Below are 23613 nucleotides of genomic sequence, written 5' to 3'. Positions count from 1 at the left end.
GTTTCCCGGATTGCTGCGTTTGGTCAGCTGCGACTGTCACGCGTGGGCACCGTGTGGGATCTCCTGCTGGAAGCAGCAGCATTTAGGGATTTCTGAGGGACAACTCAGGTGCAAGAACCCTCCCAAGTTTCGGCTGTTTGAATCCAGGGGTGTTGTGCCATGCCCTGGCACAATTCAAGCCTCCTTTTGGGCTCAGATCTGAAATACTTTAACATGTTTAATGGAACCAGAATGGGGTGTGAGGCTGAATAAATCCCAAAATTCTGGGGGGGAAACCCCACATATTTCTGGGCTGTATAAACGTGGAATGGGAGCAGCAGGAATCTCGTGGGGTTGGGCACGGGCAGGAGCTGCTGCTGCACCTGGATCTGGGCAGATTCCTGGGCTCAGTCCAGGCTGGGGATGCACAGACGGACAGCGGGATGGTGGCTGGGAGCTGGAGAAATGACCCCTGGGCTGATCCCCCAGCGAGGGCAGCAGGACAGGGCTGGGGACTGTCCCCCTGGGGCCCCCCAGGTGAGAGCCCACCTGAGAGCTGCCCCCGGGCCAGCACAGCCGGGCCAGGACGGGCACAGGGATGGAGCAGCTCTGCTGGGGAAAGGCTGCGGGAGCTGGGATGGCTCAGCTGGCCAGGAGAAGCTTTGGGGTGGCCTCACAGGGCCTGAAGGAGCCACAGGAAACACGGAAAGATGATTGACACCAGTGAGCACTGGGGGGAAAGAGGCCACGGGCAGGATGAGGCACCTGCCCTCACCTAGTCTCACCTGTTCTCACCTGCCAACCTCTGCCCTCACCTGCCAACCTCTGCCCTCACCTGCCATCCTCCGCCCTCCCGTGCCCTCACTGGTCTCCCCGCGCTCCCTGAGGTCACACCAGAGAACTGCAATTCCCGGCATGCCCCGCGCGCTCTCCCTCCCCCATTGGCTGTCGCAGCCGGAAGCGGCGCGCGGGTGCCGGGGGCGTGGCGGAAGTCGGAAGTCGGAAGCCGGAAGCGCGGCTGGCGCAGGTGAGTGCGGTGCCGGGGCCCGGGGCTCCGGCGGGCCCGGGGGGACTCGGGGGGCGATGGCCGCGGTCCGAACCGTGCCCTCAGCTCTGGACAGCGCCGGGCGGGCCCTGCCGGCCGGGCACGGCGCCCCGGGGGTCGCGGTGGGGCCGGAGGGGCCGTGCCGGGGCCGGTGTTTGGGGTGAGTGCCGCGGGGCTGCGCCGGGCCGGGCCGGGCCCGGGGCTCGCAGCTCGGCAGTCCCCGCACTCCCGGGCGGAGGGGCTCGGCCTCGTGTCTCTGCACGGGACATGGACCCGGGGGATCCCGCCCCGCGAGATGCGAGTTCCCCTCAGGGAGGCCAGGAGCACTTTCGGGGGCTGTGGATGCGGGTAAAAGGCGTTCGGGAATGAAGGACATTCCGGTGTGTCCGGGGTGCCGGGAGGGGCAGAGCAGCCGCAGGCTGTGCCCCGGGCAGGGCTGAGCCCCGCGCTTCCCGGCACGGGAGGCAGAGCCCGGCCCCGAGCAGAGCCCGCAGCGGGGCGGGATCTCCTCCCTGCGGCGCTCAGAGCTGTCAGGACACAGCCCCGTGCCCTGTGGCTGGGAAGCAGCACCAGTGACCCGCCGCGGTGCCCTCCGGCCTCACGCTGCGATCTGTTAGTGACAAACCTGTGAAACGCCCATTACCGAGTGTCCCTTCGTCATCCCCACGCCCCCCAGGAGCCCGGCATGGACGAGTTTAAAGATGCCCCAGAGGAGCTGCTGAATCACCTGGAGCTGGCAGAGGAGCCCCCGGAGAGTGCCCAGCACCCCCAGAGCTGTGGCCTGGCCCAGCAGCCCCCAGAGGAGAGGTTCCACGACTGCCGCGAGTCCCTGGAGGCCCCAGGGCCTGTGCTGGATGATGAGGGGAACGTGCAGGAGGACGGCAGCAGCTGCAGGAAGCACACGGAACTGGAGGAAGAATACTTGCTAGAACTAGAGAAAGATCTGCCAGAGGAGGAGAAGCAGGTAATGAAGCAGCAGAGTTGGCCTGAAGTGTGAGTGTGAAATGATCGGGGTGCCCTCAGGCTTTGCAGTGGGCTGGGGCTGGCCTTTAAAACCCTCCTGGGCTTGGTCTGACTGCTCTCCATCCCTTCTTTTGGTGACAAATGTTTGTGCCTTTCCTTGCTGCCTTAATCCCCCGTTCCGGGGCGGATGGGGGGAGCAGGGAGGGAGGTGCCTGACCCGGAGGTTACAGACAACAAAACTCTCCCTGTTCCCCGTTGTTTCCCGGCTGTGCATCCACGGTTTCCCCAGATCCCTGCAGGTGTCAGGGCAGCTTTCCTGGAAGCTTTAGGGAATCCAGGGGGTTGGGATTCAGTCTGAGCACATCCCTGGGGGTCGTTTGGGCCCGAATCAAAGCAAACCACGTGCAATGTGTGGCAGTGCTTGCCCTCAGTGCTGTCACCCTGCAGCAGGGGAGGGGGAAAGGCAGGTTTTCATCTCTGGAACCAACCTGGGGGGTAAGAGCTTCATGTATTCGTTCCCTGGGGAGGAAAAGCAGCACTGGGGAGGGACAACATGGCTCAGAGGCCCCCTGGAGCAGGAGTGGGGCTGGAAGTGGTTCTGGTCTCTGCTGGGGATCCCTCTGTGTCTCAGTTTAGGCTGGAAACGGGCACAGCAGTGCTGCCAGTTGTCATTTAGTGATGAGGGATAGTGGGGTGGGAATGTCAGGAGATGTTCTGGTGCATCCCTGGGAGGATTTGAGTCCAAACCCCTGCCCAGAGCTGGGGAGATCTCTGCCACAGCCCCTCGGTTTAACTACCCTGGGAGCTTCTGTGCTGTGTTTAATTAGAATTTCCTTCATTGCAGAGCCCTGGGTATTTTAGGGGCCACCTGGGCTCCTGGGAAGTCAGTGTCTTGTTGTTGTTGTAGGAGGGAGTTTGATTTGGGGGTTTTTTACCCAAAACAAGGGATTCTCCAAATGCATCCCTCAGGTGCTGAGCAGAGGGCAGAAATCACCTTCCTTGACCTCCTCACACACAGAAACCATCTCATGGCCCTTGGGTTTTTTCCAGGCTGCAGTGAAGAGTCCCTTTTCTCTCCTTGTGTTTGTTCCTGTCCAACAAGGAGCCCTGTCACCATGAGTCACCCTGGGGCTGCAGCACCAGCCTGGGACTTGGGAGCCTCAGAGGAAAAGCTGCTGAAAACTGAGGGGAAATTGTTCTGGAGCTGTAAAAAGAGCAGCAGGGCTGGCAGTTGGCTGTGCTGCTTTTCCTGCTGCTCCTGCTTTGGGTGTGTTTTTAGACAATTGTCTCATTTTGCACGTGGACCTTTGCCTGCTGTCAAGTGACCAGAATGACTGGGGATGTTGAGTCTTGGCCCTCAGCTTTGTGGAACTGCACTGGAAGGGGCAATGGGAGGGCAAAACAACTCCAAGTGGGGAGATTTCCTCAGAGGAGGGCTGGAGGCAGCCGCAGCTCTCCTCTCCCTGCAGGTTTATTTCCAGTGGTGTTGAGCACTTGTGCCCTTCAGAGGTTTGTGATTTCACCCACCCAGACTGAGGGTTCTGCCTCTCACCAGTCCTGCATCAGCAGCTGTTTTTATGTTCCATGGAGGGATTTCTGAATGCTGCAGGTTTTCAAATGTGATTGGTTTGTTTTTTTGCTGGTATTTTATCCAGGCAGAGCTGCAGAGCTGTGAATGCAGAGCAGGATCAGGAGCTCAGTGATGTCACAGCCACTGGAGTGGCCCTTCCCTGAGCTCCCCTGGACAGGTCACTGCTCATTTCCTGCTCCAACTCTCCTCCTTGTCCTTGCTGCTGATGGCCGTGAATTTATTTCTGAAGCATTCTGTATATTCAGATGGTGAAAGATCCTGCTACGTGCTGCAGCTTTTAAGAAAAAGTCCTGCAGTCCCGGTGTGAAAACAGGGCTGTGCATTCGTTTTCTCAGAGCTTTGTAAACCTTTTCAGGCTCCTCCCAATGACTCAAAAGGGTTTATTGGGGTTTTTGGGGGTTTTTTTTAGAAGGGCAACGTGATTTTTTTATTCCTTTTTTATTGCAGCTGCAGCAAATGAGACAGGAACCCTCAGAAGTGTTTTTTGGCTGCTGGGTTGTTGTGAGGAGCTGGGACACCTCAGGGTGAGGGGAGCACTGAGGGTGGGGATTCCCAGGGAAGTCAGGCTGCACTTTTAGATCCAGGGTTAAAGCAAACAGCACCTGGGGAGATGGATTTGATCTGGATTTGATCTTTTCTGTCCAAATGACACAAACTCCCCAGGAACCTGTGCTGCAGCTCCAGCCATGAGCTGTGGGCTGGGTGTGAGCCCTGCTCCAGCCCAGGCCGTGGAGCTGCCCCTTCACAGCTTGGGGTTTTGTCACCAAAGCCTCCTGTCGTCAAATCCACGGGCTCTGTGGGGAGCTGTGTCCCCAGGAATGGGCTGCAGGAAAAGCCTCTCATCCTGGGGGTGCAGGGGCAGGTTCTGCCCCTTGCTCCGGGTGTTTCTGGGCAGATTCCAGCAGCTCAGGGCAGAAACACTCACCTGAGCAGAGGCTGCTGCAGAGCTCGGAGGGAAGGAGCCAGTGAGTGATTGTGTGTTTTCTCTAATTACGTTTCAAGAGCCCCATGCAGGCAGATTTCTGATGTTAAGCAGCAGGAATTCCTTCCAGGGAAGCAGCAGGGACACCCTGAGGAGAAGCAAAACAAGAACTTGCAGGGATATGAAGAACACAAACCTACAAGAAGTGTTCTTAAAAACAGAGGCTTGCACCTCTGAGCTTTGAAGGCTCAAAATTCACCTTCGCAGGGTTTGGTTGTTGTGTCAGCAGAGGCCCTGAGCAGCAAATTGCTTTTGATGCATTCCAGGCAGATTTTGCTGGCTGCCTGTCGGTGCCAGGGCTGGCTTTGCCGTGGGGCTGCCCTGCAGGATGGATCCCCGGGCTCCCAACAGCTGTTGTGGGGTCACAGCTCAGCCCAGCTCTGCTCTGAGGGACCCTTTAGGGAGGATTGATCCAGTGCTGCCTCCCCCAGCTCCCCCATCCTGCCAGATGCTGCCCTGTCCTGTGGCACCTGGCCTGGGAAGCTCGAATTTTGGATAGTGAAGCCTGTGCTCTGTAAGGCAGCAGAACAAACAGCCAATATTCCTCCTGGGCACTTCCTTCTCTGCCCTTTCCCTGTGCCCTGGAGCTCCAGCTGGCTGGAATCACCATTCCTGCTCTGACAGCAGGAAACGTGTCAGCAAGACAAGCGAGAGGAGACTCTTGAGGAGTGTCTTGTGAGCAGCTCTGTAAGGATGTGGGGGAACTGATTTTAAGAAATGGGATTTTGGAGTGACACCCGAGGTTCGAAATAGTAACATTTCCCTTTTCTAACCCCCCTGTTTTCAGCAGGCTCTGGGATGTGTTAGAGAACACTGGCTCAGGGAAGACATTTCCTTCAATCTGCCCCCTCCTCACCCTTCCTTTCCTCCCTGTGCCTTTGGCTTGATCCCATTGTTTTCCATAAAGGGAAGCTTCTGTGTGGAATAAAACATCCTGTTACATTTTCTGAGTTAAAGGCTGCATTTGAGCAGTAAATCTGTATCTGCTGGAGTTACTAATTGCAAGAGCTGCTGAGAAGAATTTGAATAAAAGCTGGAATTATAATCTCCCTGCGTGATTTATAATTCTTGGAGTTTACAACAAACAAAACTCTTCTGCCGAGTGGCAGTTTAATAGGGAGAGGGGGAAATGTCCCTTCCTGTCCCTTTGAGTGCTGCTGTCTGATTTGAGTCTCGTGTTCAGTTGTGCATTTTCGTAATGCAAGAGACTGCTGCTGTCACATCCAGGCCTCGTCCCCCCGTGCTGGTGGATTCCTGTCAGCTCCACTCTCCTGCCCCAGGCTGCAGCAGGAAGGATGGATGGCACTCTGTCCCTTAGGCTGGGCCTAACTGGGCTGTGACCTCCTTGCCTGTGCCTGGCAGTGCTGCTTCCAGTGTGGTGGGATTTGGTGATTTGGGAGTAGAAAGAGGGAAAGTCTTTTCCCTGGAGCCCCAGGGAGCAGGGCCAGGTGTGTCCCTGCTATTACCCTGGAACCCTCCCCGTGCAGCTTTGGGTGTTCTCAGGATTTTAAAAACGGGGTTTTGGGATGACTCCAACCTTAAACTGAAATCCAAAGCCTTGGACAGAGCAGTAGCTTCCCAAAACTGCAGGGGGAAGCAGATAACTGCTAATGAGTGGCTGAGAAGAGGGACTGGAAGGTGGAAAATGCATTTCTGATCTGTTGGAAATTCCTGTTTCTGTGCCCTCTCTGACCTCCAGGAGTTTGGATCTCCCTGTGTTGGTGACCTTCCCCAGGGACTGTGAGGGGCAGGGTTACTGGCAGGAGAGTGTCCAGAGGCAGGAGCAGTCCCTGGGATCCATCCAGGCACAGGAAGAGCCGGAGGAACTGCTGTGGGCATGGCACAGACTGAGGGTGTTGTTCCTTCAGCTCCCACTGCTGCTCAAGGATTTCATTCCCAGCACTTCCCAAGGAAACCGGGGGAATGTGCACGTTGCTGTCTTCTCTGATAGCAGACTAATGCTTTTATTACTACAAAAATCACATTCACTATCCAAGGAAAATTCATTTATAATTACACAGTTATAAATGAATTGTCTAAAATTCGATTTAACCCCGGGTGTTTTGGCAGAGCAGCTGAGGTGCAGGGGCTGTGTGTGATTTGGGTTTGTGTTTTATTGTCACGAGGCCAAGCTGTCCCTTGTCATGACGTGAGATCACCTCCAGCAGCCCTGGCTTTGCCAGGCAGGTTTGGGTTAAATGCTGGGGGTTTTTTTCTGAGCATGGGATTGGGATTCAGTTTCCCAATTTAGACATTTCCAATCAGATCCTGAAAGAATTGTCACCAGTTACGTTCGGTTTCTTCTTCTGAACCTCAAAAACTGTTTAAACCACGTCACAATCGGTGCCTGCCATGGAATTTGTCATCTTTGCATTACTGAAATGCACAAAAAACCAGCCCAAACCTTCAGGTTTTGCTGTACTGAAGGGCAGAAACTCCCGAGCTGTGCGTGCCTGCAGTGCTGGGGTGTGTGTGAGCAGCCCCAGGAGCTTTCCCCGGGCACAGAATCCCGGGATTCAGCCTGACCTCATTCCCTGGGAGGGAGGAAGGGCAGCTCCTGCCCCTTGTCCTGCACCGGTTTGGTGGGGACATGGTGCAAATCCCTTCAGGAGTCACTGGGGATTTTTATGGGGGAGATTCAGCATCCCCGGGGCACTGCTGCCTCTTCTCAGGGCTTTGGGCTTTTCCCTGGCTTGGAGCAGCTTCTCCCAGCCTCCCCTGGAGCAGCCCAGCTGAAATGGAAATTCTCAGAGCTGCCTTTCCCGTGTTGTGGTGAAGGAGTGTGTGGCTGGAGGAATAAATCATGTGTTTATTTCCCAGCCAGGCTGCTTTGCAGGGCAGTGCCTTCAGCGTGGGAGGGGCTCATCCATTTTTCATGCTTTCACGTTTTGTGGAAAAGCCAGAGGAATTGGCTCTCAGCTGTTGCCTTCTGGTCAGTCGTACCTGGACTGCAAATGCACGGATGTGCAGGAGGCACCCCACAGACTTTGCCTCGTTAAAAATCCTCTGGACGCTCAGTTTGGGAGTGAAACCCAGGGACCAGGGATGTGTTGAAGATGTTGGTCAGGCTCTCACAGAAATGCAAGTTTGGAACCATTGCTGCTTTGCAGGGAGCTGAATAAATTACAGAATCGTACGCAGAGCTCTTAAAAGTGCTTTGTTGTTTTGTTTTTCCTTTTACTCCTATTTGAATACACAGCTTCTTCTTCTGGAGCTTTCTTGCTGCAGAACACTTTTTATATTAGCATTTAATGCATAATTAGGGTGAACGTGTCGCATTTTTTTAATAATTTGGATAAAACGAAACAAGATCTCGATGAGACGGGTGAAACTTCTCATGCAGCATCCCTTGACTCCAGGGTTTCTGCCTCAGGGCTGGTGTGAGCGTGCTGTAGTTGTGTTCATAATGAAAATCCTTTCACTCCTGTGGAGCTGTGAGTGAACCCTGAGCAGCGGAGAGTGCTCGTGGCACTGAAAGGCCACTTGTAAATAGGTCATGAGCAATGAAGTCAGTGGGGTTTGTGTTTCAGGCTGCCCTTCCCCTCACTGAGGGCTGTCTGCGGAGATCTTTCCAGCAGGATCCTCCTCGCAGGCCTGCTCTGTGCTGACATGGGGCTGCTCTGTTCCCCGCCACCAAACGCTGGCATGGTTTTCCCCCTTTGTGCACTGCAGAACATTTTTACAAACGCCTTGCTGTGGGCTCCAGGCAGGAATTTCTGTGTGCCCCCACGAAAACTTGAGGTGTAGCAGCTGCACATTCCCTGTGCACAGAGAGTTTGGGGTTTTTCCTGCAGCCTGAAGTGTGGGATTTGTATGTTCGTGTTTAGAAAGCACCAGCCGTGTCCCCTGGGGTGTTGTGGAAGGACTTGGGGGGGTTTGTCAGCCCTCCCTGAGCAAAGGCGCTTGCTGAATGGTTGGGCATGCTTTTGTGGGGTTTCTGTAAGATGTGAGCAGTGACGGGGACTGGAAAAGCCATTTAATAGGCAACGGGAACAAATTTGCTGGGCCGGCCGTGGATCAAAGGGCTCAGAGGAGATTTTGCCGTGGAGTTTCGTGTCGTGACTCGGCGTCCTCGCGGTGAGCCCGACCTGTTCCCGAGGTGGTGCCAGCGGTCAGTGAATCAATTCCCAAAGGCGATAAAAGCGGGAGGAAGGAGCTGAGATGCTGAGCTGTTTGTCAGCTCCTTGGCAGAGCCGGGAGCTGGTGCAGTGCTCCACACTCTGTGCTATATTTAGCTGTTTCCAAGGAGATGTTCTGTGTGATATTGATAATTGCATTAATCCTTGATTCACACAATCTGCAGGAAGGGAAACTGCTCCTTTTCCCACTGTTGGCTTTTTAATTGCTCAGTGATCTGTCATTTACAGACACCTCCATTGAAGTCCTTTGTGTGCTGGGTGACAAAAAACCAGTGCTCAGTGCTGGTTTTTGTGGCACGGGATGACTCCTGAGCTCTGTGGTGTTCCTGCCTTGCCCGGCTTTGTTTCAGGGATGTCTGCGCTGTCAGGAGGTTGAAGGGATGGCTCGGTGACATCCCGAGTTTTCTGTGTCACAGCCTCAGAGCCTGAGCGTGGCCTCCCCTTGTGCCAAGATGTTCACGGTTGAGAACACAGCCCTGCTCACATGTGCAGTTCTCACTGGACAAAGAACCTGCTCCTGGGGTTCTTTCTGCCTAAGAAATCTTCCTCAGGCTGGGCCTTTTCCTTGTGCAGCTCTGGAAATAACCGGAATTTCGGTGGTGGAATTATTTCAAGCGAAACTTTGGAGGTTTTACATTTCAAATGTATTCTGCATAGCTGACCTGCAGCGAGTGAATGAAATGCAGTTGGAAAGGAGAAGCAAAGAGCCAGCTGAAAGCTGATGTGTTGGTTTAAGGCCTGGAATTCTCCGTGGATGCTCTCCCTGCATCCCGGTGGCTGTGAAGTGGAGCTTTTTAATTGCCTTGCTGTTCCACTCCAGTGTTTCATGGAGATAGAGAGGAGTTCATGTCACAGGGTCTACGAGCAGATCTTGGCAGAGTTAAAACTCTTCAGGTTATGTTTTATTCTGCCTCCCTTCCATACTTCATGTGGAGCTGCAGCTGACCTAGTTGCTCATTTCAGTGGAATGCTCTGAGACATTGTCTTGTCTTTTGTAGAAAAGAAGAAAGGAGAGCACGGGGCTGAAGGAGAAGGGAAACGAGCACTTCAAGAAAGGAGGTGGGTTGATGGTCTCTGAACCCCTGTGGGTGTTGGAGAATCTCCCATCAGTGCTGAGCCGTGGTGCTGGTGCTGCAGGAAACCCTGAGGAGGATCTCACACCGTCCTGGTTGGCTTTTATCCCCTCTTTCATTTTCCATCCAGCTCTAGAGGAGGGACAGAGGTATCAGACCTCCTTTAGAGTTGTTTAAATCCCAGAGCTTTGGGTCCTAAAGCAGGATTCCCATGAGGGCTGAGTGTTTACATCCAAACCCATGGATTTTGGACTGCCTCCCAAGAGTCAGGCTTGCTTTAACGGGTCACAAAAGGCTTCCCCGGGGCTCTGAGCTGGCCTGGTGGTTGTGCTCAGAACTGATGCAAGATCTGGGGCTCTGGAGCTGTCTTGTACCTTTCCACTTTGATTTGAATGAACAAACAAGAAAGGGGGGAAGTGGTTTTGACACCTGCCTTTGATTGAATCTGCTGGTGGGTGGAGGATTCCCAGAGGAAGCAGGAAATGCAGGTTCCTCCTTCCCTCAGTCCTCAAGGAACCTGTGTGCCCTGGGGAGCAGGCAGAGCTGCAGGTGCCTCACTGTGTCCTAAGGGACACCATTCCAGTCCTGGGAATGATCTCCAGCTCTGGAAGGCACCAGAGAGGGCAGGAGGGAAGAGGCCTGGAGTGCAGCTGGAGTCTCATCCCTGGCCTCGCCTTGCCCGTCCCTCGGATCTTCAGGTCAGGTGAAGATGATGTGACCATAAAAGCTCCCTGCAGCAGGTCCAGAGCAGTGACAGCTTTCAGCACCTCATCCAAAGGGATTCCACCTCTGCTCAAAGAGCACACAGTTCCAGGGATGAGAATTACATCCACGTCCTGCTGCACTTGTTGCATTCAGCTCAGGAGTATATTCCCGCTCTTGTAGGCAGAATTGAGTCAGTTTTTAAATACTTGATTGTATTTATGTACTATGGGATGTTCTTTGAGAGCAGCTGCTGATTCTGGTGTCACATCAGCAGATATTGAGAATTGTTTCCAAAGGAATCTCAGCCGTGGGGTTCCGTGGTTTGAAATCAATCCTTTGGGTTGGCTTTTTCCCGGTGCAGACTTTGGAGAGGCAGAAGATTCCTACACCAAGGCTCTGCAGATCTGCCCAGCCTGCTTCCAGAAGGACAGGGCTGTTCTCTTCTCCAACAGAGCTGCTGCAAAAATGAAACAGGTGAGTGTTGGCTTTGTTCTGTGCCACACTGGCTTGAGCCTGGCACAAAAGCAGCTCTGAAGGGATCAGAGCCCTCCAGCACCAGGGAGTGGCAGCTGTGCCCAGCCCAGAGCACTGAGGGCCACCTCCAGGGCTGGGGACGTGAAGAAATGTGACTTCAATCTAACAGAACTGTTCTGTGTTCTAGGACAAGACAGAGGCTGCCCTGAGTGACTGCACCAAAGGTACTCTTTTCTCTCTGTGCTGCCCTCGTGGCAGGTTTTTATCCATGAATTGTGTCATTTAGTGCTTTTACTGCAGAGCTGTAATTTTGGGCATAAGGGTCTTTTAAGAATCGAACAGAAAACTCCTGATTTGTGTCACTTATTTTGTAAAATGTCTGCCAAGCCTTTCCTATCTGCGGTAATTTACTTTCTATTCTCTTGCACCATAAGGCTGCAGTTGGTACTTGTTTTTAAAAAGTCTTTTCTCTGGAAACTGTTTCCCACACCTGGGATTTCAAACCCACTTCCACCTGCCATCCCCCCCCCAAAAATCCTGATTTAATCCCAGATTCCAAAGAGCTCTGAGGCTTTATAGAGTTAAAAGCTTTATCGAGTCCCTTTCCTGCACAGCTTTTGCTTTGTCACCAGGGCTTATGTTCCCCTGTTCCTGCCCTGCACAGTTCTCTCTCTGCACCTTCTGGTGGAATCAGTTCAGCTGTGCTTTGCTTTATTGCTTCCACCCACTCACCCACCCTCGAGTGTTTGTTAAACTCCCTGTGACAGCTGGGGAAAAAAAATCCAAATTACCAATCAGAGAACTAATCCAGTGGCCGTGTGCCAGCACTGCCTGCACAGAAATGGGAGCTGTGCCTGCTGAAAGGGCTCCTGGAGGTACCAAAGCCTCCCTGGCCTCTCTCACTGGGGCTTTGGTGCTGCTGCTTGCTGAAAAGCACCTTGAATTTTGCAGCGACTCCGAGGGGATTGATGTGCTTTGAGCAGGGAGAACTCAGCTGCCAGGGCCTGCTGCTCCCCGGGGACCGGAGCACAGCAGAGCAATTCAGTCACCTGCAGCTTGCTGACTGTGCCACTGCCTTTGTCCTTCCAGAGGAAAGAAACTGGAACATTTACCTGGATAACCTGAGATGTAATTGTCCCCAGAACCATTTTAATGGGCTGGGAATTATAAAATGGACAGACCCCTTTCTGTGATGAAAAATCCCTCCTAGTCCCTCTTCCTGAGGTGAAATCTTGCATTTTTCCTCTTTGTGTGATGAAAAATCCCTCACGTTCCCTGTTTCTGTGGTGAAATCTTTCACAATCTCAGTTTCTGTGGGAGGGAAATGGATGGAGGAATTCTAGAGGAATTCCCATGTGGAGGTTACTGCTGAGTTTAGCATTGAGCCTGAACTGCCACTGCAAACAGCCCTGGGTGCCAAGGGAATGAGGGGAGGCAGAGCTGAGATTCAGTCAGGGTGCCCCTCTGCCAGCTCACAGAGCCGAAATCACTGTTTGTGCATTCCCAGCACAATCTGGGCTGTTTGATATGAGATTCAGAAGAGCTCCAGAAATTCTCCTGGAGTTTGTCTCCACTTGAACTGAGATAAGCGTGGCAAGGCTGATTTTCCCTGCTGTGTGTGTCTGGAGGGATATTTAACTTGAGCTGCAATCTAATAATAGCCACTTGCTAAACACACCAAAACTGAAATCTCTTGCAGGTCCTTAAGGTTCCTGTAGCATCACTTAGAATCCCTGCACGGATAGGATTGCACATTTAAAGCTTTGTGATGATAAATCACTTCCATCTGTGAGAGATTGTGGACATTAAATGAAACATGATCCTGAGACTGTCCCAGGCAGCTGTTTGTGAATTCTGACTTAGCTTTAAGCTGTGCCTCTGCTTGATCCTGAGTTACATTCTAAGGACAACTTATAACTGTAATGCACACTTCAGAATTCATTTGAGGGGTGGAGAAATGTTTCAGATACGATCCTGGGCTTTGCTTTTGTTTTCCAGCCGTGGAATTAGACCCTCACTATATCAGAGCTTTGCTGAGGAGAGCAGAACTCTATGAAAAAACAGAAAAATTAGATGAAGCTCTGGAAGATTATAAGGCAGTCCTAGAAAAAGACCCATCAGTTCATCAAGCCAGAGAAGCTTGCATGGTAAGCTTAAGCCTTTCAGTGAACTTTGGCCTAACTTATTTATCATTATTTTAGTTCAGCTTCACACCAGTGAACCTGCAATGGATTCTGCCTCAGAAGGGAAAAAAAAAACCTCACGTGCATCACCTGCAAATTTGTCTCTAAAGCCACCCTGAATATGTTGTTACAAAAATCTTTTTGAAAGGCTTAATTGTTCTAAGTCTCCATTTGGGAAAATAAATCATTAGCAGTGATTCTGCCCCCCCTTTCCCCACACTGTGATGTTGTAAGTGACAGATTAGGAGCAGCTTTTATGGCATATTAGGCAAGAAACCTTGCCTGGAATGATTTCCTGGGGGACTGGATCAGTTGCACTGATGGCAGAAAATATTCTGCTTAACTGTGTGAGTGCTGTTGGTGCTGGGGGGTGATCCCATCAAACAGCTGAGCTCCCACAAAGGAGCTGCTGCCTCTGGAGCTGGCCTGGGCCTTCCCCTGGGCCAGGAACTGCTCCCCAGGGAATGGCAACGGACCCTGAGGCTGCCACAGCTCCAGGAGGGTTTGGACCCCACTGCTGGGATTGCTGGGGAGCTGTGCAGGCCCAGAGCTGGGCTGGGTCATCCTGGGGGTCTCTTCCCACTCAGCACAATCCAGGACTCTGAGTCAGACCCTCAGGGGTGGCTGTTCAGGCTGTTTGGAAGCCCTGCAAGTACAAACAGTGTCCTTGCAGCTCTGCAAAGCCAGGGGTTTCTCTCAGTGCCTTGATAATCCCACAGCAGAGCCCTCGCCCAGCCCCAGGAGGGAATCTCCAGCAGTGCTGCTGCTCCTCTGCCCGTGCTTCAGGCCCAGTTGAGAATGCTCAGGGTTTATTCCTGATTTCTGTGCCTGGGCAGTGCAGAGGGTGGGGGTTCCACCCCCTCCTGCTCCCTGACCTCCTTTGGCTGCAGAACCCTTGGGACAAATTTTCCCCCAAATTACCCTGCACTGGCATTTGGTCTGTTCTGCTCCTTGTCAGATCTGAGGGGAGAAGCAAACTATTGAGACTGAAGCTTAAAATTCCCTTCTTGAAAAGCTGTTAAGGAAATCCTGACAGCTATAATTTTACACTTTTCAAATATTCATCACAAATCTCTAAATTTCACAATAAACCCCCCCCTTCCCAGGTTTCAGCTGTTGACTCCACATACCTGGTGACATCTCCAGCCTGGAGGAGGCTGAGCAGCTTTGCTCTCTTGGAAGGTAAAAGTGTCTCTGCTTTGCAGGAACGTCACAGGATCTTCTCCCCCCTCACTGGCAATGAAAATGATGCCTCAAGAAAATCTACAACTTGGCTTCATTCACAGTTAGAGCAAAGCTTCCTCCTCCCTGCCCACAGGAATGATCTCACACTGCTCTGGGGAATGTCATGACCCTGTTAAGTGACAGATTAAAACACGAAATGCACAGTAGTTCTTTGATTCCTGATTTGGTACCTGCTCCAACACTTGAGCACTGTTTGTATTTCAGGAGTGCAGAGCTGGGGTTCTGATTTCAATCCTCAGCTATTTGTGGCTTTTTCAATGCCAGACTAAACAGTTTGGAGTTATCATGGTTTGTGGTCAAATCATCCCTAGTGCTGCTATCCCAGGAAGTTTCATTATATGGAAGCAATGCTTAGGTTTGGGTTTTCACAGGTGTGTAACTGCTGGGAGAATTTCAGCTTCCACACAGATTTTGAGGGATTTTAGGGCAGATAAAGTGATTTCCCAGAAGCAGCTGTACTCTGGGATAAGTATCCCAGATAAAAATGGGTGTCCAGAAGGACATTCCTGGAGTGGGAAATGCTGAGTCTCTGGATTAGCAGTGGTCAGAGTCTGGAGCAGGAGCTGCACATCAGGATTCGTGTCTCTGTCACTGCTGATGTCCAAAATGGGAGCACTGTTGAAAGCAGGGATCTGATTCCAGTTTTTCTCTCTCTCCACAGAGATTACCACAGCAAATAGAGGAGAGGAATGAAAAATTAAAGAAAGAAATGTTGGGTGAGTAGCATGTACTGCCATAAAAACCTTCATAATCTACTAGAAAAAAAAAAAAGCATGAATGGAATCTCTTGTACAAAATGTAAAGGAGGTAAATCAGAAAGGAAATATTTGTTCAGTGTTAAAAAAACCCTCCTGATTTCTTTGTTGCTCTCAATTGCTTGGTTTCTCCTACGGTAAACTGAAGACAAGGAATTCTCCCATGCAGACAAGGCCATTAGTTCCATTTAAAGAAAGAAAACTAAAAACTTTCTGAAACAATTTCAGACTGATGTGTGTAAGAGCTGAGGGGAATGGTCTGACACAGCCCAAGTGCTCAGCCCTTTCTCCCTGCAAATAAACCCTCAAAGCAAACATTCCCATGGAAGGGATAAACCAGGACTTTCACTAAACCTGGACCTAAAGGAACTCCCCCAGCTGGAATACCTGGGGGCTGAAGACATAATGTGGTTCTTTCTGTAGCACCTCCAGCCCAGAGACCTCCAAGCGTTCACGTTTGCCTTGATTTATTCAGCATTTCATTGCTGGCTGGTTGGAGGCAGAATTGGACCTACCCAGGGTCAGCACCAGGACTGGAATTACATTTCCTGAGGCAGTGTTTGGCTGCTCTGCAGAAAATCAGGTTAAACAAACTCAGCCTGTCTTTGCCACTGATTGTTGTATATTTGGGAAGAAGAGGCTGTTTCAGCTTATGCTGATGTTTTTCTGGAATTTCTATCCTGCAGCCTCTGGTTTGCTCTGCTCTGACCTAGCAGAGTGTCAGTGAGGTTTGCAGAGCTTTGCAGGATCAGAGGGGGACATTCCTGCCTTCCCACGGGGCAGCTCAGGGTTGTATTCCAGACTTTGGGGCTCCAGGACAGCAAGCCTGAGGCATCTTGAGAGTTCCAGGCCGGGCTGCTCCAGGAGCACTGACACTAAACTGAAATCAGGAACAATGATCCAGTTTGTGCTTTGCCTCCTTTGGGTATTGAACTGATCCTGTCAGTGAACTGGCCTGTCCTGGCTTTGCTGAGCTTTTATTCTTTCAACTCAAACGAGCCCTGGGTTGCCCAACCATCTGCCAGTGCCATGGAGGTGTGTACAAACACCCCCAGGTAACTGGAGTGCATCCTCCTCCTGCCCAGGTGTGTCTCCTGTTTCCCAGGGCTGCAGCTCATTTCTGGCCGAGGCTGAAGGCCCTGTGCAGTGCTGGTGTGTGAATGACCCAGCGCACACATCCCTGGATTTTCCCTGTGGGCCGTGTGACTGCTGAGGCTGATGTCACCAGGAAAATCCCATTTTGTGGCCAAGGCAAGCCCACTGGTGCTGTGCGTCCTCAAGGATGTCCCCTTGCCAAGGCTGACGTTTAAACTGAGTTGTTTCCACGTTTGGATCAGCTCTGCTGCCACTGAAGTGTGCTCAGGATGAAGTGACCCCTGAGTTCACATCAAAGAGAGCTGCACCTGGAGCAGCCTTGGGAAGGAGCTTTCAAATCCAAGTGCCTTTTCCCTCTCAGGACCATCATCATCATCCTCAGTGGCTGAGGAAATGAGCAGTGACCATTTTCTCGGGGGGGGGTTTGTATCTCTCTCCTTAAAACCAACAATTTCCAGTCTTGTTTAGAGACTTGTCCAATTGTTGTGATATCTGGGACCACTCTTTTGGGGAGAGGGGACCTTTGGAATGGTTTTAGCAGTTTGGGGGCCAGAGCACCTCCCCTGGGCCTTCCTGCCAAAAAGAGATTTTTTTTTCCAGCTACCTGAGAGCAGCAAAGAGATTTATTAGGCTTTGTGCCTAAAGAATTAGGGCTTGGTTTTTTTTCTTAATATTGACAGTTATGTTGTATTTGCAGCTGAGCTGCACAAGGTGATTTTAAGCAGTTAAACCAGAGCCAAATTGCAGTTACAGTTCAGTCCTCATTTACCATTTAGGGGAGGGAAGGGAGAAGGATTTGCCCTTGCTCTTTTAACTGCTTAAAAATGTTGGTAATACAAGAAGTTACACAGAGAGGAGACCTCATCAGGAAATTTGTCTTTTCTCCAAAAGAATTCTTTACACAAGCAAGATGGAGCTTTTCAACTTCCAAACCCCACATTACCACCAGCAGCTAAGCCAGAATTGTTGCCAGAAAGACTGAATAGCAATTAATTTTGGCTGCTACATCTTAATGTAAATTGTGAGTAATCTTTTCCTGCATCTGCCTCTTTCAATAGGGTGTTGAATTGCAGTTTAGGTGAGTAATGAATCACAGGCTTCGGAGCCCTAAATTGATTTTTACAGTTCTGTTTTCTTGTTAGCCTCTCGTTCATTTGCTTTGGTGAAGAACCTGAACGTGCTGGAGCTGCAGGTGGAAAATAAACGGGGCGTGTTTGGAAGAGAAAGAGCAAAATGTGTGAGAGTAAGGGCAGAGGGAGGAGAGGGTGACCCTGCCTGGGGACAGGGAGCGTTGGAGGCTGGGCAGCCTCCGCAGCTGAGTCCCAGCTCCACGTGGGGCCTTTTCCTTCCTCCCAGCACAGGCTCTGAGGGAGCTTTTCTTCGGGAGGGGGTTGCACTTCACTCCAGCCCTTAATTTGGGGCTGAAAGGAGCTGAGGGAGGAGGAGACAGAGCTCCCCTACAATGCTGGCTCTGTGTGTGCCAGGACAGCAGCAGCAGCAGCAGCTCTGGGCTGGAGTGCCCGGAAAAGCCAAGGCTTTCTTCTGCCTCATTAACAATTAATTCAGTGTGGCTGCCCCAGAGCCTGCCTGGGGAGGGAGAGAGCAGGAAGGTGAGCTGGGATGTGCTGCTGGAATTATCATAAAGCCCCAAATCCCTGCTGGGCTGGGGAGCTTCTCCCAGGAGCTGCTGCAGCTGCAGGGGGGATGCTGAGGCAGGCAGGGGGTGTTTGTGGGTTTGGAAAAGAGCATCCAGCCAGCTGCCTGCAATTGGAAAAGACCTTTCCCAGTGTCCTGCCAGGCAAACTCTGCTCTCCTGCCCAGCTGCAGGGCTGGGGGGCTCCAGCCAGGCCGGATTCTGCAGGATTTTCCACAAAGACACTTCTCACCCCAGGCCTGAAGCTCAGCCGTGGCCAAGTGTTTGTCCAGAAGTACAAAAAAATCTCTTTGTGTCACTCAGGTGCTACCAGAATGGTTTTATAACCAAAATGCTTTCAGGGTGCTGCATAAAGGGATGAACATCATAGTTAATTGATCTTAAACAGGTGTACTTTAAAAAAAAAAACCCAAAGATGTACAAAGAGGTTAATCCTACAATCCTACCTGAGCTGCTGCTGGAGTGACTTTGGCCACATCCCTGAACCACCTCATCTGTGAATTCCCACTTAAAAAAATCAAGTTGAAGCAAACTTGTGTCTCCCCACCCATTTGCTTTGGTGGGCTGAGGGGTAAGGGTGTCTTTTTCCAGGTACTGGAAGAAATCCTTCCCTGGGAGGGTGGGCAGGCCCTGACACAGGTGCCCAGAGCAGCTGTGGCTGTCCCTGCATCCCTGGCAGTGCCCAAGGCCAGGCTGGAGGAGCTTGGCGCAGCCTGGGACAGTGGGAGGTGTCCCTGCCATGGCAGGGGTGCAATGAGATGATTTTTAAGGTCCGTTCCAACGCAGACCATTCCAGGATTCCACTGGTCCAGTGTGTCCTTGCCCCAGAGGCCCAGGGGAGGTGAGCACAGTGCCAGGGGGGACTCAAAGCCCCTCCAGGCAGGAAGAGGTGTGGCATTCCCAGGTGTTGTTCCAGGCTTTTGGCTGCTGCAGCTGCTCAGTGGATTTTCCGTGGCAGCAGTTGCAGTTGTCACACTCGGCTCCCAGCAAAACAAAAGCCATTCCCTGAGGATCAGTGCAGGTGGGAGCTTTTGCAAAGGTGGGATGGAGCCTGGGGAGCCAAACCTCGAGAAGGCTTCAACTTGTCCCAACTTCTGCTTTTCCTGTGGGAAATCTACAATTCTGCATTGAAACCAGAAGGAAAAAGAACGTTTTTCTTTGAAAACTGACCATCCTCTTGCTTTGTGTTGTCATGCCAGGGGTTTGTGTTCAGCCACAAGTGAAGTTGTTACCTCTGCTTCCTGTTTCACTTCATCTATTCTGTAATTTCTATGTAGGATTTTTTTAAAAGATGTCCTTTTGTTGTCCTTCCCCTCTTGCAGCTGTAGCCAGATTCATTTCCCAGAGTCAGGAATCACGTGTGATCCATATGCTGACAGCACTCGATTTAAACTCTCATACTCTGTGGATATTTCACAATGATTTTTAATTCCTGCTAAGAGCCTCAACATTAACAAAATGCAGAGATTCCCTCAGGATGGATAAACCAGCAGGGCTGGGTGTAATTCCATGAGAGTTTTCCCTCTGCTCAGCTCTCACCTTGTGTTCTCTTGGGCTGTCATTGCAGGCAAACTGAAGGATCTGGGCAACTTGGTGCTGCGCCCCTTTGGCCTGTCAACAGAGAACTTCCAGGTCAAACAGGATTCATCAACTGGCTCCTACTCCATCAATTTTGTTCAAAACCCCAACAACAACAGATAACGTGGATTCAGTGTGGCTCTGCACGTGCCGTGCCAGGATCCAGCCCACCAACACCCTCCACCCCCAGGGGAAGGGGAGACTCAGCAAACTCATTTCCCAGCTTGTGAAATTCTTTGCAATGTGGATGTAAAGCAACTCATTCAACTTCTCATAGTGATAACTGTGTCCAGTGTGTGATTTATTCTTTTTTTTATATATTTTTTCTCCCCCCCTTCCCTTCCCTTGCGGTGTTTGGCTTTTCCAAGAGGCAGTTCCTTGGTTTGGCCCGCTCAGTGCTGGCAGCAGCAGTTCAGGGCAATCCAAAGGCTGGGACAAATGGGAATGGGGAAATCCAGCAGCAGCAGCTGGGTGGGACTGGCAGCCCTGGACACAGCTCTGCCCTGGGATGGTGGATCTTGAAATAAAGGCTTGGTACTTGTGCTCTTTGGGTTGTGAGGTTCTTGCCTGGGCCTTGTTAAAGGTCCCACAGGTAACACCTTGCAGGACATTCATGGGGAGCAGTGGATGGTTTTGGCCCTGCTTGCAGCAGTGTTGTCATTTAACTTCACGCCACCCTGCCAGCAGGTTTGTTTACTGGGTGTGGGATTTTTGTGAAGGCAACAATGACATTTTGTGCCTCCCTTTCTCTCTGCACACCTTATAAAGGTACCTTCAAATGAAACGTGCTTGTTTGAGATCCATTCATGTTGCAGGTCTCCACAGTAACTGGACCTTGAGGACTTGGAAGTGTTTCTAGAATGAGATGGTCTCTTCAGCCCAAAGCGGGTTGTGATATAAATATAAATATATGTATATATATATCTGTATGTTCTGTTGTGGTGGTTCATTCAGGTTTGGGAGAAGCTGCCTTTTGTCATTCCTGCTCTCCTGGGTTTTATCAGTGCTGAAGTGGTTAATTGGAGGCAGTTGTCTCCATGCAGATTTCAGTACATGATTTCATTAAATAATTAGCAGTGGCTGCCTTGGCTATTGGGTGTCATCTCCGATTCCTTTCAGGAAGTCTCTGTGTGTCTGAAATTCAGGAGCTCCAGCCTTTCACTGAAGGGAAAAGCCTTTCCAGGCACAGCAGGTTTGGTGCTTTAATGTCATTTTTGTCTCTGCATCTGTGCAGAGTTCTTTTGATTGTTAAACTCTGTCCTGGTGCATTTTTAGTTTAGTCTTAGTTTAGAGCTGGGCCTGGGGTCGGATGAGCTGTGAAAGCTCTGCAGCCTGAGCTGAGCTCTGCAGGGAAGACTCAGTGGCTTGGGATTAGTAGAAATGTTAATGATCTTCCCTAAAGCCCGCAGCACTGCAGAGCAGAGGTGTCCAGGCTGCTGCAGGGAGCCCTGGCAGGGCTGGGCTCAGGCCCCAGCACCAGCCCTGCACCACCAGCTGGTTCCACTCGCCTGCACCATCCCAGCTCCCCCCAGCACGTACAGAAACGGAGCCCCTTTGGAACGACCCTGGATGCTTTAAATTTTAGATTTTTCTTTTCAATTTCCTTGCTCTGAGCAGTGGCTTTCTGTCCCTGCCCACACTGTGTGCAGTGTCACTCACCCGTGGGTGGCTCCTGTGCCCAGTTACACCAGTGGCCTTTTCCAAGCTGCTGCTCCAGGGGCAGGAGTTCTGTTCCTTCTACTCTGTTCCTGCTTCACCCCTTTGAAGGCCTGGGGAGCTGCAAATATTCCTCCTCAGCTGGAGGCTGGGGAATTTCTGGGAAGTAGAAGCACAACAAAGCTTTTGAATTTCCCACCTGCTGTGCAAACACATCATCAAATCATTGTGCAACTCCCCTGCAGGACGCCTGATGTGCACCTGGAGTTTTCCAATGAGGGGAAGGGCAAAGGGAGCAGGACTGCAGCTGATTAGTGTTTGCAATTTGACTGGATTGTGTGAAAGTCACTGGGAATTGGGCAGGCTGGTAGTGAGGACTCAAACCTCCAGGTCATCCCTCCCTCCTCAGCCTCTCTCCAGCTGGAGCAGAAACCTCTGGCAGGTGTTATCTGCCACCACAGCAAGTTCTCCTCTAGGCAAAATTCCAATTAATTGCCTGAAAGTCCTTTTGCATTGCCCAAATCCTGAACAAGTGCACGGATCTTGCTTTTGATTTTTAAAGTGGTTTTTTAATGTCTAAACTAAACAGTCACAACTGCCACCAGTAAAATAACTGGTGCCTCCTCCTGGTGCCACTGGCCACAACCCGGGGAGTGCCAGGGAATTTTGACTCACACACGCTGGATTTACAGCCTCTAATAGGAAAAAACTGTTTCATGAAACACAATCTTTTAAATACAAGTGCTCTTAAACCAAACAGTTCCTTGCTGCACTGTTCCAACAGTTACTCACCCTCCTGGTAAGCAGCACGTGCCTCTGTTCCAGCTGGAGTTGTCCATCCTCAGCTCCCACCTTTGTTCCTCCTTCCTTTGCCTGCCAAACACAAAACCTTTCAGTACCCGGCCTTTGCTCTGGGGTGTTTGCACAGAAATAAAGGGAATGTTGGTCCTGTCTGTGAGCTGGGTTAAGTCTCTCCCTACAAAGAACTTTCTCCAGGATTTCCATAACACTTGTGGCTCAGACCTTCCACTTTTGGCCACCAGAACTGACACTGGGATTTGTCTCTGTTTTGTGGAGAGGTTCTCCCTCAAACTTCTCTGTTTGTCCCCTCAGAGACTTCAATCCTTTTGGCTGCAGATGGGCTGAGGTTTGGAATCACAGATTGCCAGGATGGTTTGGGCTGAAAGGGACATTAAAGTTCAGCCAGTGCCGCTCCCTGCCATGGGCAGGAACACCTTCCAGACACCAAGAACACCTTCCAGACACCAGGTACACCTTCTAAAGACCAGGGACACCTTCCAGAGACCAGGAACACCTTCCAGAGACCAGGAACACCTTCTAAAGACCAGGAACACCTTCCAGAGACCAGGAACACCTTCCAGAGACCAGGGACACCTTCTGAAGACCAGGAACACCTTCCAGACACCAGGGACACCTTCCAGACACCAGGGACACCTTCCAGAGACCAGTTTTCTCCAAGCCCTATCCAACCTGGCCTCATTCCAGATCCAGCTCATGAATCCCAAGGCCTGGCTCTCTGAGGAGCTGGACACTTGCAGTTCCCTGCATCCCACCAAAGATCGGGAGCATTTAATCTCTTTTAAAAGGTAAAAGAGCAGCTCCCCAGTTCAGCTCTGTCTGCCAAAAGCTCCCCAAGGGAGGCAGCCAGAGGCCACACTCCAGAGAAGCGTCAGTGGGACTGAGGCAGGTCCAGCACAGCTGATCCCTCCTGCCCTGCAGGATCCAAAATCCCCCCCCAAGCTCACCCCTTGGGATATTCAGGATCTGACAAAGCACTGAGCTTTAAAGCCCAATCCCTCCTGACTTGATTAGCCCAAAACTTCCTGGGCTCTACCTGCCCCTGATGAGCACAGCCCCAGCCCGTGGGCTGGGAGAGAGGAGAAGCTGCTGGTCACCAGTTCCTGGGCTTTAATTAGCTGTGTTATTCCCAAGGGATTAGTGCTGCAGCCAAGAACCAATTATATCCCAGGGCCTCCTCTCCAGCACAGGCAAAGATGCGCTGGGGCACAGTTAATGTGCAGCATTCATACGTTGCTCATTCACAAGCTTTCCCTCTTTGGATGGATCCCAACATTTTCTTGCTCAGCAACTTCATTTTTCCCACCCTGGGCAGGGCTGTGACTGCTGGGGGGGCTCTGGGCAGCCCTCGGCACAGCAACTGTGGCTCTGAGCCAGAGGCATCACTGCCTACCCTGACAAAGATTAAAGGCTCTAAAACAAGTGAAAATTAAAATAAACCCCTTTTTTTTTTTTTTTCCCTGATTCTGCACGTTCAGTGGGAATCTCCAAATTGGAAACCAGCTGCAGCTGCAGCCTGGAGTCCCCAGAACTCACGTTTCTCCCCCGTTGTTTCTCAAGGAGACAATTTACAAAATCTTGCACGCCCTAAATGGATGCAGCAGGATTAGGTCTGCCTTTCCTGGCCTGGCTGGGCCCAGCGCTCTGCTCCTGGTTCCCAGGACACCCTGCCTGATG

The 23613-nt window shown here is 51.5% G+C and overlaps 2 protein-coding genes across 3 annotated transcripts in view; one reads left to right on the top strand and one right to left on the bottom strand.

Annotated features, from left to right (window-relative positions):
• The first annotated feature begins 962 nt into the window (after positions 1–962).
• On the top strand, positions 963–19748 carry TTC1 (tetratricopeptide repeat domain 1). 2 transcript variants are annotated; one of them, XM_066196836.1, is made up of 8 exons: positions 963–1006; positions 1701–1988; positions 9698–9758; positions 10839–10951; positions 11139–11175; positions 12950–13098; positions 15041–15095; positions 19451–19748. In XM_066196836.1, the coding sequence occupies exons 2-8, from the start codon at positions 1710–1712 to the stop codon at positions 19582–19584; spliced, it is 828 nt and encodes a 275-aa protein (XP_066052933.1). In that variant the 5' UTR covers positions 963–1006; positions 1701–1709; the 3' UTR covers positions 19585–19748. The 2 variants fall into 2 exon arrangements, with proteins under 2 accessions (XP_066052933.1, XP_066052934.1); XM_066196837.1 differs by lacking the exon at positions 963–1006 and adding an exon at positions 1087–1184.
• A 1265-nt stretch (positions 19749–21013) lies between these two features.
• The window catches only part of PWWP2A (PWWP domain containing 2A), a 29364-nt gene continuing 26764 nt past the window's right edge, over positions 21014–23613 (bottom strand). Inside the window, exons 3-4 of the mRNA XM_066196899.1 lie at positions 21910–21990; positions 21014–21276 (exon numbers count right to left, since the gene is read on the bottom strand). Coding sequence (XP_066052996.1) covers positions 21959–21990 — 32 coding nt within the window. The 3' untranslated portion in view covers positions 21014–21276; positions 21910–21958. The remainder of the gene's footprint in view (positions 21277–21909; positions 21991–23613) is intronic.

This window comes from Chamaea fasciata, unplaced genomic scaffold (genome assembly GCF_029207755.1).
Source record: "Chamaea fasciata isolate MVZ Bird 193981 ecotype frontalis unplaced genomic scaffold, bChaFas1.0.hap1 SCAF_15, whole genome shotgun sequence".
Lineage (NCBI taxonomy): Eukaryota > Metazoa > Chordata > Aves > Passeriformes > Sylviidae > Chamaea > Chamaea fasciata.
The sequence above is the reverse complement of the archived record's forward strand: the minus strand, read 5'-3'. Positions and strand labels throughout refer to the sequence as shown.